The sequence below is a fragment of the Mus caroli genome, chromosome 4 (genome assembly GCF_900094665.2).
Source record: "Mus caroli chromosome 4, CAROLI_EIJ_v1.1, whole genome shotgun sequence".
Lineage (NCBI taxonomy): Eukaryota > Metazoa > Chordata > Mammalia > Rodentia > Muridae > Mus > Mus caroli.
This window is the reverse complement of record NC_034573.1, coordinates 39,487,803-39,500,907: the sequence shown is the minus strand read 5'-3', so window position 1 is coordinate 39,500,907 and position 13,105 is coordinate 39,487,803. Positions and strand designations below refer to the sequence as shown.

The window sequence follows — 13,105 nt, the reverse complement described above, 5'->3', positions numbered from 1 at the left end:
CCCACCTCCTTAGCTCTGCACTGATAAATCCCTGTCCCCACAGGCTTTGCTAGTCACCATGCCTAAAATAGTCCCAGCCGTGTGGCCTGGCTTCACTTTCATCTCCCTCAGCACCTGTCACCACAGGGCCAACTTGATGAGCACAGAGTATCTGGTGCTGGACTGCATAGATTGTGAGCCTTCCGTGGGAAGGGACCCAGGGGTTTCCATCAGGGTCTGACATGTGGCAGACTGTGGCTGGGCAGCTGTTGAACCTCCTCACAGGAGGCTGGAGCCAGCAGCTGCCCCAGGAGGGCACCGAGCGAGGCTCCTCAGAGGTCACTCTGAGGGCCCTGTCCCCCTCCTCTCTGACTACACTCTTGTTCTCTCCCCAGATGGTATCACGGGGCCATCAGCAGAAGTGATGCTGAGAACCTGCTGCGACTCTGTAAGGAGTGCAGCTACCTTGTCCGGAACAGCCAGACCAGCAAACATGACTACTCCCTCTCCCTGAAGTGAGTACTGTATCCCCTCTGCCTGCCCCGGCACAGTGCAGCATGCCTGCATGAGTCTTCACAGAAAGGCCACACTCAGTTCCCCCACGAAGCTTGTTCCTACCAGTTATTATTTCAGGCCGTGGTTTTAATTTAGCCTCATTCTGGGAACACAGAGAAGTGGTGTGCTTTCCACCGCTGCTTTCCAAGGAGGAGAGCCTTATCCTCAGAAGCCCAGGCTGGTGCGTGGCTCTTAGCACATCCTGCCCAGCATCCACTTCACACCAGTCCTTTGGTGAAGAATGTGTTGTCCCACTCTATAGACTGGGAAACTGAGGCTCACAGAGAGCAGGCGATGATGACCGTCTGTCTGACCTTCTTAGTGCTGTGTCGCTGCTTGTGAGAACCCTTTCCTATTCCCCAGGTTATCTTCTGGACTGGCCTTCTTTTTCTATTCCCCTCAGAGTTTGGTAGGGAATGCTGTGAACTGGAAAGACGCCCACTGATGTGGCTTCCCTGCAGCTGCTCAGGGCCTTCTGACCCATGAGCTATTAAAATGAACGGGTGTAGAAATAAGAGGTTGGACTTTTCCCCTCTTGCTGGAGTGTTCCATTTTTCAATGCTGTTGCTACATAGGATCCAAGGAACTTTCCAGAATCCATTGTGGAGATGGGAGATATGAGACTCAAAGGAAAGAGGAATTCTCCAAGGGCGCAGAATTAGTGATACAATGGGGTGTGAACCCAGGTCCTACGTCCACACGTACTGGGTAGGAGTGGAGCCCTCTGCTTTGCCTCCCCTTGTCTTCGTCATTGCCAGCGGCTCACAACGAGAGTAGGCTTGGCTGCACTTCTTCCAGGGAACCTTGCACCCATGCTGGCAGGATGGACTTCCTGTCACATGGCTAACCTTCCCCTGCTCCCAAGTCCCAGACAGCCTGCTGCCAGTCAAGGGCACCGGGGGTGCTCGTTTGTTCCTCCTCCCTTTATCTCTCTCTGAGCTCTTCATGGGTCATACTGTCTCTAGAATCTCCATTATCTGGGGACTATGGTGAGGTCACTACAAAAGACCTGGTTAGACGTTCAATAGCAAAAGGAACAGAAGCTATGTGTACCAGGGCAGGGTCTTGTCAGGTACCGCCTACAGGTTTGTTACATGGAGCAATGCCTCCAAGCAGTCTCCTGGGTGCTGGGACCTATGGGAACTTCAGCACAGCTGTGCCTGTGGAAAACTGTTTACTGAGAACCTGTAATGTGCTAGGACTGAAGGAGTCTGCAGCCAGTTGCTAAATTGACCCCAGTGAGTCTAGGGTCAGCCATGTTTCCACCCCTTGTCTCCTCATTACCTTGAAACCAAGTCATGCATTGAAACCAAGTCACAGGTAGAGGCCAGAGGCCAGAAGCTTGGCTCCTTTATCCCTGCCTTGCATATTCGTTGGGTTGGGGTCCCTAGGGAGGTAGTACCTTGGTTCTGCTTTTATGGTGATAGCCTTACCTTTCAAGTGGTCTAGGTGCTGTGGTAGCCAGTAGGAGTCCACCTCCCTCCCTGGCTTGTGGCTTTCACAACTCTGAGCCTCCCAGTCTTTATCTGTGCGCTGGGATGATGATAATCTGTTCCTAAGCAACAAGCATCCAGTCCAGTCAGATCCTTGCCCACATGACCTAATGTAGTTCCCACCCTGTCCCTGTTTCCTGCCCCAACCTTGACGATCGCTTGTAGTCCGGTTAAGAAACCTTTTGTTCTAGCCAGGCATGCATGAGGCACAGTCCTTTTAATCTCTACACCTGGGAGGTAGAAGCAAGTGTGTCTCTTGAGTTTGAGGCCGACCTGGTCTCTGCAGCAGGCTGTAGGCCAGCTGGGGCATATCATGAGATTTTGTAGTCCAAGACTGTAGAAGCTGTCCTGCCCTTCCACACACTGCTCACTGTACAACCTAACTTAGCCAGTCTCTTCCCTTTTCTGGGTCCATCAGCATGTGTCCCTGGCTGGCTGGCTACTTCCCCAGCCAGTGGCATCCACATGCTGGACAAGAGCACTGTGCCCGGCCAGAGATCTGGTTTGTTGTATCTTTCCTATCTGATCCAATCACACAGGACTACAGTGTACGGACCACTCTCCTAGCACAAGGAATTGGAGCTGAGGGGTTGGATTTGTGCTTGTTCGGAGCCATTAGAATACCACCCATGATGATCTGTGCTCAGCTAGGCAGCCTTTCCTGGAAGGAAGGAGACCTGGGGAGAGGTGCCTTCCAGAACAGCTGTGGCACTCTGAGTACTGCTGCCTGGGAAAGCACCACCTTTGCCAGCCTGTGTGCAGTGTGTGGTTTCTCACACCCTCAGGCCTGCTGCCAGTGGCCAGGCGGGGGAATGGCAGCCCCACATACACAGGGTGCAAACTGACATCAGAATTCCAGCTGTGCTGCATCTCAGTCTCTGGCCGTTTTCACGTTGGCCTCGGGTCCTTCTGTGAGACAAGTCTATGGGGTAGAATGTGCTTGGGGAGGCCTATTTATGCCCCAAGACAGGGCCCTCTACCTGCTCAGTCCTTCCCTTGGAAGAGTTTTGTGGGATCCCTCCGTACCTGGCACTGGGTTCTATAGAGAGCGAGCCAAGGCAGACATCCAGGTCTGGCTGAAGGAGCTCACACTCTTCTTGTTCTGACTGCCTTGCTGCTTGCAGGACAGCACAAAGGGCTTTGGATGCCCAGACGTGACCTGTAGAGGGTGGTCACTGTCACCAAGGCAGAAGCAGCACATGACTCTCCAGACACACCAGGAGAGGGCATCAGATCCCTTTACAGATGGTTGTGAGCCACCATGTGGCTGCTGGGAATGGAACTCACAATCTTTAGAAGAGCAGACAGTGCTCTTGATCACTGAGCCATCTCTCCAGCCCAGCACATGACTCTCAAGAGAACCTAGTGTTCCCTGAGCAACAAGGACATCAGTAGATGGTAAAGCCAGGCAAAGATGTGGGGTGTGGTGACAAGGCCACTGACTTGGAGTTCTGTCCTCTCATCTGTCAGCAGAGCTATGGTGTGGGGACACACACACACACACACACACACACTCCCTCTCCCTTATATTTGATTAGAGGGCTTAGGGTGTCAGCTGTGGAAGTGATGTTACAGATTTACCTAAGTGAGGAAGCAGCCCCAGCGGGGACTCACAGTAGATGTAACCTTAGGAGGCAGTGACTTGCTTGGTCTGGCCACACTACCCCGTCCAGCTCCCTGTGCCCTTGGTGACCCAAGACAGTGTCTATACTGCATCCTCTGTCACATTCACATGTGTCATCACTCCCCTGCCATGGTTGACACCTACCCTTGATGCTAGTCAGAGAGCCTGCAAGTGCCTTTATCGCTCACAGTATCTTGCTGCAGACGCCTCTCTTGCCACTGTCAGCATGGCACGTGGACTAGCCGGCCTCACGCCTACCTCTTAGTGGTCCTGGGTGTGCAGGGTATATCTCCAGTCAGGCAAGCAAAGGTTGAGCCTTTGGCACCGGTGAGAAAATGCCAAAAGCTGACGCCCCCTGATTCCCTGGAAAGGCAGTCGGACCTGGGGAAAGGGACGGGGGTCAGGAGCAGCCTCCGGCATAGGACTCTTCAGGCACTTCTGACTGTCAGGGCTCTGCGAGGTTCTGCAAAAGAATCTGGAGAAGATAGGGGAAAGGGGACTTAAACGACAGCAAAGTTTGCTTCTGGGGATGGTGTGAGTCCTACTGGGGGCAGGAGTGGGGACCATTTCTGTGGGGCCTGGGATGGATTACACACACAGTCACACTTCTGAAGCCTTAGCAGGAAGCTGGCTGACAAGGACTCAGCCCCACCTCTTCCCACTGCACTAGGACAAGCGACCCCTTAGAGCCCTCCCAAGATAAGCTTTTGGTTTTCAAGTCCCCAGAGATGGATTGCCTACTCCCAGGGATTGGCCGGTTCCCATCACGCCCCCAACTCCGCCTGAGCATTAGACGCCTCCCTCATGCTTTGTCCTGTTTGGGACACTACTTCTTGAGCTCCATCCCTGCAGGACCTCACAGCCTGGCAAGGAAGAGAAGACACCTGGGTGTTAAAGCTTACAGGTTGAAAAATGCCCTGGGCTGCACCTGAGGTAAGGGACCAGAGGGGGATTTGAAGGACAGTAGGTAGGCCTTAAAGGTAGGTACTAAAGGAAGAACCGGTCAAAGCACACTCCGAAGAACAAATCCACAGTGAGCTGGACCCAGACATGGCACGTCCCAGGTCACCTGGCTAAAGGATGGGACTTTATCTCAGAGGATTGAGGAGTCCCTGCAGGGTGGGTGTAGCCTCCCCTCCCCTACTGGCCAGACACAACAGGTGGGCATAGTGATAATCTCTGAGTCTCATTCTGGAGTCATCAGTGAACTAGAGACATGAGTGTTGCCAGAGGAAAAGGCCTCCCGTGTCCCACATGCCACCCGTGTCATCTGAGTCTGCGCTGGCAAGGGGCCTGCTGCGAAAGGTTCAGAAGTAGCATGAGAACACCCTGAGGTTAAAGGTCAAATCAGAGGCTCCTTGGGTGGAATTCTGGTTCCAAATCTTTCATCAGCCATCTGGTGCCAGGCAAGTGGTTGTCTCCCCTGGGCCTCCCTTAACAGGAGGCCTATGGGTAAGAAGTAGGCTGGGAGGGTGAGGCCCACTGTAGCGCTGGCACACGGTAGGCATTCAGGACATAAGCTGAGCTCTGTTCCACCCTGTTCTTGCAGAGCCTTTCAGAGCTACCCTGAAAGCAGCACACCCCCCCACCCCCCACCAGAGCTCATGTCATCCACATCAGTGTCCTTAAGACTGGGGGTGGGGAGCACGGTGCTGGGTGGCAGACATGAAGGTCAAGGTTCAAGTCCCACACTGCAAACAAATGATACTAAGATCTGAGGTTTGGTCATTACACTTGCTTCCAGCTTTGTGTCCCTACAGTGGACCACAGCGGCTTTCTTTGGATCTGGGGATAGGAGGACCCGCTGCATCCTGCAAGTGTGGGGTGGGCAGTGTATGAAGAAAGGCCTCCAGTTGCTTAGGGACTTCCATTTGCATTGCCTGGAGCAGTAGGGTGTGTCAGCTGCTAGATGCCCAGTACCAACCAGTAAGTCCCCCCGGGCTGTGGGGAGGTAGGCGGGCCTGGGCCAGGAAGAGCTTAGGAGATATATTTTAGTTAGGGGTATTTTTTTTCTTCTCTCCCCTCATTGATTTGTACGGTAAAGGAGAGAGTTTTCAAACAGTAGGCATGTCTGGGACCAGCCAGGCGGGCGAGTGATTAATCTTAGTTTGTTGCTGCTGACAGCCAGGAGCAAGAAATAATAAATGTTTGCAGGGAAGGGAGGGGGCCGGTGAGGAGAAACAGAGCCCTGCATCCAGCAGTGAGGAGCACAGATTTCACTGCCTTCTGTGGAGTCGACAGCAGAGTTCCAGTTGCCGGGGCTCCAGTGGTATAGGGAGGGCCTACCTAGTTTGTACAAAGCCCAGGCTCTGTCCCCTGGCCCCTAAAACAAAACCAAGTAAGTACGTGGGGAGGCTCCAGAAGTTCTACTGCTCTGACTGAGGCTCCCCCCTCCAGGTCAGAGCAGGGCTCCTCAGGGCTGTTGAGCTCCCTTCAGGGTCCCCTAGAGTAACTTCACCCCGGCTCTCCGGCTCTCTGGCCCCAACACATCTCGGAGAGTATGATGAGCCCGAGTAAGGGCAAACCTTCTAAGGAAGGCAGTTTGTGTGCAGTGTCCAGCCCGAACACTACTTGTCTGGGGACCCCACACTACCCAGCTCTGATCAAAGGACCTTGGGCTTTGTTTCTGTATGCCTTGTGGTCTTGTGAGCTGCTAAGCTGGGTGTAAGCTGGAAGACTGTGTGCAGGAAACAGCAGCAATAGCCCTGTCTGGGGAGGGAAAGAAACTGTCCTAATGAGGATTAGAACAGTTGAGGGTGGAAAGGCATGAGGGGCAGCAGGCAGAAGCCTCAGTAGGAGAGCGGGGAGGAAGTGTCATCCTGCATACATGGTGCAGGCCAGGTGTTCTAGCTCTGGTCCTGCCTGGCTCAGGAATCTTGCCCCAGCTCCCCAGGTACCTACAGCAGACTGCCTGAGCTTCTGTTTTCTCTCATCTGTGACATGTCTCGTGGGCATTTTAATGAAGAGACAGTGAATAAAAGTGTCTCATCATGTATACCTGAGCCAGAGTCCTGCTGTGTATTGCATGTTGTAGATCATAGGGAAAGCGGACTCTGCCCGTATCCATGCTCTATCACAGTGGAGGCATAGGTGTGTGGAGGCTGGAGAGAAGGCTCAGTGGTTAAGAATTCAATTCCGAGTATCCATGTTGCAGCTTATATAATCTTCTGTAACTCCAGTCCCAGTGGGTCTAACGCTTTCTTTTGACCTCTCTGGACACCAAACACGCACATGGCCTACAGGTGGGCATGCACACAAACCAGCCATCACATAAAAATAGGTAAACCGTAAAAAAGGTTTATGTGGCTGTAACCAGAGCAAACCCCGCACCCCCATAACTGAGAACTTGAGTCTCACAGACCTAGGGTCCAACTCAGGCCGCCCTCTTTTGGATTGTGCCAGCTTGGAGACATCATTTGACCCCTCTGGCCTGTGCTTCTCTGTGGTTGTAGTGATAACTGTCTCGGGAGGCTCTGGCCTCCTCACTGCCCTGCTTCCTCTCCTGCTTCCTCTCCTACTCCCCTGCCCGCCTCATCCTATGCTTTGGGAATCCTAGGTTCCTTCCTCAGAATCGCATTCTGGTCCCTCACGCAGCATGCTGGGCTGGAACACTGAAGATCCCATGAGCAGGTATCTTGGGATGTATACAACAGAAAGAGACCCTGTAGATGAAAACAAGGCCGAGAGACAGGAAGTCATTCCCCACCCTCATCCAAACCTCAGTCAGCATTTGAGACAGGTGAGCTTGGGCCAAGGTAGACAATGTGGCTCTCAATACACAAAGGATCCCTGACCTTTCAGGACCGCTAAAGGAAAAGATAAGGTTCTGCTCAATTAGTGTGCTGTGTGTTTTCTCCCTCTGGAAGGTTAAAGGAAGCAAGTAATTAAGAAGGGCGGCTTTAGGCAGAGGGACCCTAGCGCCCATCCACAGGGGTTTGGGGGAGAATGCTGAGTCGGAAGTGTGCAGACGTCCTCCAGAATGGAAGGATGCGGGAAATGTGCCTGCCAGCCAGCAGACCTTTGCCTGCCACTGCCCTCGACCTGCAGCCAGCCACCTTCCAGACCCCAGAGCCTGTGCGTCAACAATTGGGTGATGTGGTAGGTAGAAAAGGTGCAGGCAGGTTCAGAACAGTGGTTTCACATCCTGCACGACCCTTGGGTAGATGGACGTAACAGTCCTGGCTCTCCCTTTGGGAAAGGATTCAGAAAGACCTCAGGTTGCATTCCCCAGCAAAGCAGGTGGGACGTGTCCAGCTGAATAGCTCGGGACTACTGAAATCCCACCATGAGGTGGGACAAGGGGAACACTAGAAAGGGGGTGGGCACCTAAAGTGTAGCTCTCCCTCAGTGACAGTGCCACCAGAAAGCTTTCATTCTTGCAGCTAGCAGAGGTCATGTGATGCCACAGCTGTGAGTGAAGCTCAGATTTTAATGCATCCTGACATTCTTTCTGCCCTTCGGGGTCCATCTGAGCAGAAGACCCCCCCTTCCTTACCACTAGGACTGCTCCAGATGTTCCTGGCAGGACCCAGGTCAGGCATCCTCTGGCAGCTTTTCCAGGCAGTTGTAACATGTCAAAGCCTGAAAACATAAAGGGTCTGGGACCTAAGGTGGGGCCTGAAAACAGGGCTCCTCTGTCCGGCTCTTAACCCATGGCTGGGGTAGGATGGGGTGGGGTAGGGTTCTGCTTCCTTCTCTGAGTCCAGTCTCAGTACCATTGGGGAAATGCAACCCTCCTTCCCCCTTTACAGTGGGGGAAGCCAAGCTTAGCTAGGAACCTGCTCTGCTAGGCTGTGTAACCAGGGGCAGGCGAGGCATTCTGCCTGACCCTGGTCTCTGTTCTTCACACACACACACACACACACACACACACACACACAGAGAGAGAGATTCACTTCAACTAAATGTGGAGGTGTGTCTTGGAAACTGGCGGTGTCTGGTAGCAGACAGACGCTCAAGGCAGCTCACAGGGATGGAGTGCCTGCATAGCTCTTTAGATGGGCTTCTGCCCGTGGATATATGCTAGGTCAGGAGGGAGGCAGCTGCACCAGCTCAGGGAAGGACAAGGACAGGTGGTGGATGGGTGACAAACAGTAAGGGGAAGGAAGGGTAAAGTTGAGGGCTGTGGCCAAGTTTCTGAGCAGCTAGGGGATCCGGTACAGTTGGCTTTGAAAATGCTCCCCCCACACATACAGACACAGGGCTCCCTGCTTCCCTCCAATCATGCAGACCCCAAGGCAGTGTGTGCTACACCGATTCTGCCTCGCACTGCCCGTCTGTCTGTCCGCAAGATTTGTGCTAGGAGGTGATGGTTGTCTCCTCCCAGCCTGCTCCAGCCTCCCTTTGTTCCTCCCAAGTCCTCTCCAGCATCTGACCCACCCTGATTACATTTCCAGCAGGCTTTTAATTATCTCCTATCAGCCTGCTTCATCTGCCTGTGCGGCTCAGCCACCAGGGGAGGCATTCCAACTGCCCATTCGTCACCAGGAAGATTCCATGGCCTGGGCACTTCCCTTTGGAGGCTGGCTGATCTCTCCAAACCAGAACATTTCTTTCTAATCACCCTCATACCAGTTTGTTAACATAATGTATTTAATGAAATTTTGCCAGAGCCATCCAGGAAATGGTTGTTCGGGGCCTTCAGGGACATCCCCTGGGATGTTATAGGTCGAGAAGCCATGAGGACAGCTGCAGAATGTGCCTGCATGAGAAAGAGGAGCCTTGGAGCCAGACGATCAGGCATCCCCACCCGGTGGCCTCCCACCTTTGCATAAGGGCATGGGAACTTTATGGAATTGTGCTTATCTGTGACATGGAGATGCTTCAGAGATACAGGGGGGTCATGGCAGCCTGAGTGCTGGCTTCAGCCAGGGGTGCATGGGGGAAGTTAGACCATGTAAACAGTTCAGAGCTCCCACAACAAATCCCCATCAGCCATAACTGAAGCATCTGGTGGAGCCCAGAGCCACCGTTGCATACAGTAAGACCCCAGGTTATAGACAGGGTTTAACTGTTCCCTAGGCCCCTGTCAGCTAGAGCAGAGTCAGGAGGTGACACAGAGACTCTGCCAGCAGCCTGTCATCGTCTTGTCCCACCTCCATAGTCTGCAAGGTTATAACCCTTCTGAGCCTCACCAGCACTGTGTTTCCTTCTCTTGTTTTCCTCATAAATGTTCTTGGTATTTGAGGCAGATTTATAAAAATCATGCGGCAGGTTTTACAGCCCTTGTCTTTGCTGCCATAGCTCAAAGCTGTAAAAGCTCCATTTGGCTTTGTGTGGCTGTGAGTGAGGTGGGGGTCCCAGGCATGCATGCACATCCTGTCACTTCCCCTCAAACCTGCTCATGTCCAGGTAGCCCCTCCCTCTAGCAGCCAGACCTCCCTGCCACACCTGCAACCCCAAGAAAGCCCTTGCCACTTTTAATCAGGCTTGGGCTTTCCCCCATTTATCTCTAAGATTACTTCACCCAGGAGGACTGTCGGAGTGAGTTGGGTTTGGCAAAGCTGATTTATTAACAATGCTTTAAATAGAGTATCTTTTTCCCCACCCCTTTTGAAAGTTTCCTTTTGAAAATCCACATGTGGCTGATGGTCTCCAAGTGTGGGGTTCATGCCACGTTCTCAGCCCAGATGCTTAGGGTAGGGGGTGCAAACAAGCAAGCAGAAGAGAAGGATTCTGGTGGGGCGTTAGGGGGCTTCCTCCAGGTGATGGCATGTGGACAGGGCCTTATGGGATATAGAGTTTGTGTTAGCCTTCCTGTCACTGTGACCCCAGTGTCAGAAACAACTCTAGTGACAGATGGCTTATTTTGTCTCTGTGGTTTCAGTCCCCGGCAGAGAGCAGAGCACCTCATGTGTGATGGCAGGGGAGTGTAGAGGCTGCTCACATCATTGAGGGTTAGGAAACAGAGCCAGGTAGAACCAAGGTGGGTGCAGTCTTCAAAGACTGACTCCCAGTGACCTCCCTCTCCAGCTCAGCCTTCTCCCCACTCCACCCCCCAAACATACAAGGTTTTCATAGCATCCCAACACAGCTGGGGAGCAAGTGTTCAAAACACGCGCCTGTGGGAGAGACAAATTTCAGAATGAAACCATAACAGATTTGAAAGGAAAAAACAGGAAAGTTGGCGTTCCTGCCCAGTGGGAGCAGTTCCCTGGATCACCCCCACTTTGGCTTTCAAGATCAGCGGCTCAGGAGAGTCGGGGTTATTCACCTGCAGCCGTGCGGGCCGCCAGCACTCGTAGCCCTGCATCCTTTGCACAGTCACCACATCTTGGCTGGCCAAAAAGCAAGCAGTGTACTAGATATAACCTTCCATGAGGTGATGCGCCCGCCGTGTACCTTGGAATCTTGTGCAGTACCTGGTCACTGGTGTTGGGAACCAACTCGAGCAGGCTGTGAACAGTGTCCTCTGAGGGAGGTGGAATGGTGCCAGCGACCGTGATCACAAGCTGGATGGCGCATGAGTTCTGACTGACACTCAGACCTCGACTGTGATCTGGGCTTCTAGCGTGTTCTGCCCCCACAGAGCAGCATACCCCTTCTGAGTTCCCATTTTTCGGCCTGTGGAGGTAATCTTTTCTGTCCTGAATGGTTCCAAATCCAAAACACCATCCAGGGCTGACTCTTTGTGGGAATGGCAGTTCTAACAGGCAGCCAGGCAGTTCTGATGGTGAGCAACTGAAACTAATTACTTACAGCCATGCCGGGGGGGAAAAAAAAAAAAACATAATTAATGTGGCCAAACCCTGGCCAAATAATAAAATGGAGGCTTTGTTGTGTATCAAGGCAGAAATCAATTCCATTAGGGAGCAGAGAGCTAGAGATTTAATTTTGAGGAAATTCTCTACCTTGTGGAAAGAGGCTGTCAGACAACTGCCAGAATGAATGTCCAACAGGAGCGATTTTGCACTCCAAAGCCAAGATAACTTGAAGTGACCGTATCCTTCTGGAATAGTTTGTCAATCTTTTGAGTGTGAGCTAAGCTGTGGCTTTTGCTTGTTAGCAGTCTTGAACATGTGTCCTTTGGTTTGGGTTGAGAAGTGAGAACTTTCTGCACCTAATGGTCGTGGGGGCTAGAATCCTGTCATTTGAGATTGAGAGGAGGGGGAGGAGAGAGGTGCCCTCAGGAGGTCAGCAGTCACCCACCATTAATGGTGGAGTTTATGTGCAGATGTCAGGAGCAGTGGCCTAGCTAGGCAAACCCACCAGGGACACCAGGCAGGCGTCTTAAACATAGAGTGACAACTGTGAGAGGGGAGGCCATTGTTCCCTGTAAGGACGGCTGGACAGGAGTCGCCGCCTGTGTTTCCTTCCCAGGGCAGGTAGAATGCCCAAGGCCTGCTAGAACCAGACCCTGGAGCTGCCCAGCTAGGTGTAATAGGAATATTGAGAGGGGATAGACTGCAGTGTAGAGCAATGGAAGGCAGGGCATTCGGCTGGGGACTGTGCTTCCCAACGCTGCAGGCAAGCATCAGGAGCGTGCATGCAGCGCTCACACTGAAAGCTTGTGTGTCTCAAAGGCATTTTCTTCCTCAGATGGAACTAGGAAGGTGGGTATGGAGCCTGAGTGGCTCAGAGTTCCCTGAGAAACGTACTGAAGGCAATTTCTGGCTCTAAGGAGGTCGAGGGAGCTGCAAGCCTAGGAAGTGTCTTCAGGGACCCACCCTAAGAAACAGCCCTGGGCCTGTGGGCACCTGTGAGCCATTTCTACGTGTATGTTTGATCATACGTGGGCTTCTAAATTTGCATGTGTAGGACCTCTGTAGTCATCTGGTCTCCTGTCCCATTGTATAGATTGGGAAACTGAGGCTTGGGAGGACAAAGCCGGCCAGGGCTCAAAGGGACTGCCACCTGGTTCCTGAAGACAGCTGGGATTTTTTTTTTCTACTGGGAATCACTGTCATTCATGTGTCTGATCTTTTGACAGTCCACCATGTGCTTTTGGACTTCCAGAGAGGAGAAAAACATCTCCTGGTTGTGGTGAGGGCTGTTGAGTCCAACCTAACCCAGCCTCCAGACAGTGTGGGAAAGTGGCTGCTTCCTCTCCTTACCGTCCCGCTACTTACTTGGGTCTCATAGGACTAGGTCATAAGTCATAGGTCTTTACCACTGATGGGCCTCAGTTTAAGGCCAACCCAGGGAGCCTCAAGCTCCCAGATGTTGAGATTCCATGATTTCCCAGGACTCCCTGCTTTCCCTGCTCCTGCTCTCATGGGTCCCTCACACCATGGTGGGAGTTTTTGTTTTGCAGTATAAGGTGTGCCCACTGAACTTCGGGCCTCAAGCATGCTAGGCAGATGCTCCATCCCTGAAAAATACCCTTCTGTTTACTTTTTATTTTCAAACAGGCTCTTGTTTCAGCCTACCAAACAGCTCCAGTTACAGGTTTGCGCTGCCAGACAGATAGAAACCGTGTGCTTTCCCAGTGTCGTGGAACAGGACTTGATGTGGA

The 13,105-nt window shown here is 52.6% G+C and overlaps 1 protein-coding gene across 1 annotated transcript in view; it reads left to right on the top strand.

Annotated features, from left to right (window-relative positions):
* The window catches only part of Shb (SH2 domain containing adaptor protein B), a 109,542-nt gene that overhangs the window by 87,087 nt on the left and 9,350 nt on the right, over nucleotides 1–13,105 (top strand). The window contains exon 5 of the mRNA XM_021161323.1: nucleotides 375–494. Within this exon, the coding sequence (XP_021016982.1) occupies nucleotides 375–494 (120 nt within the window). The remainder of the gene's footprint in view (nucleotides 1–374; nucleotides 495–13,105) is intronic.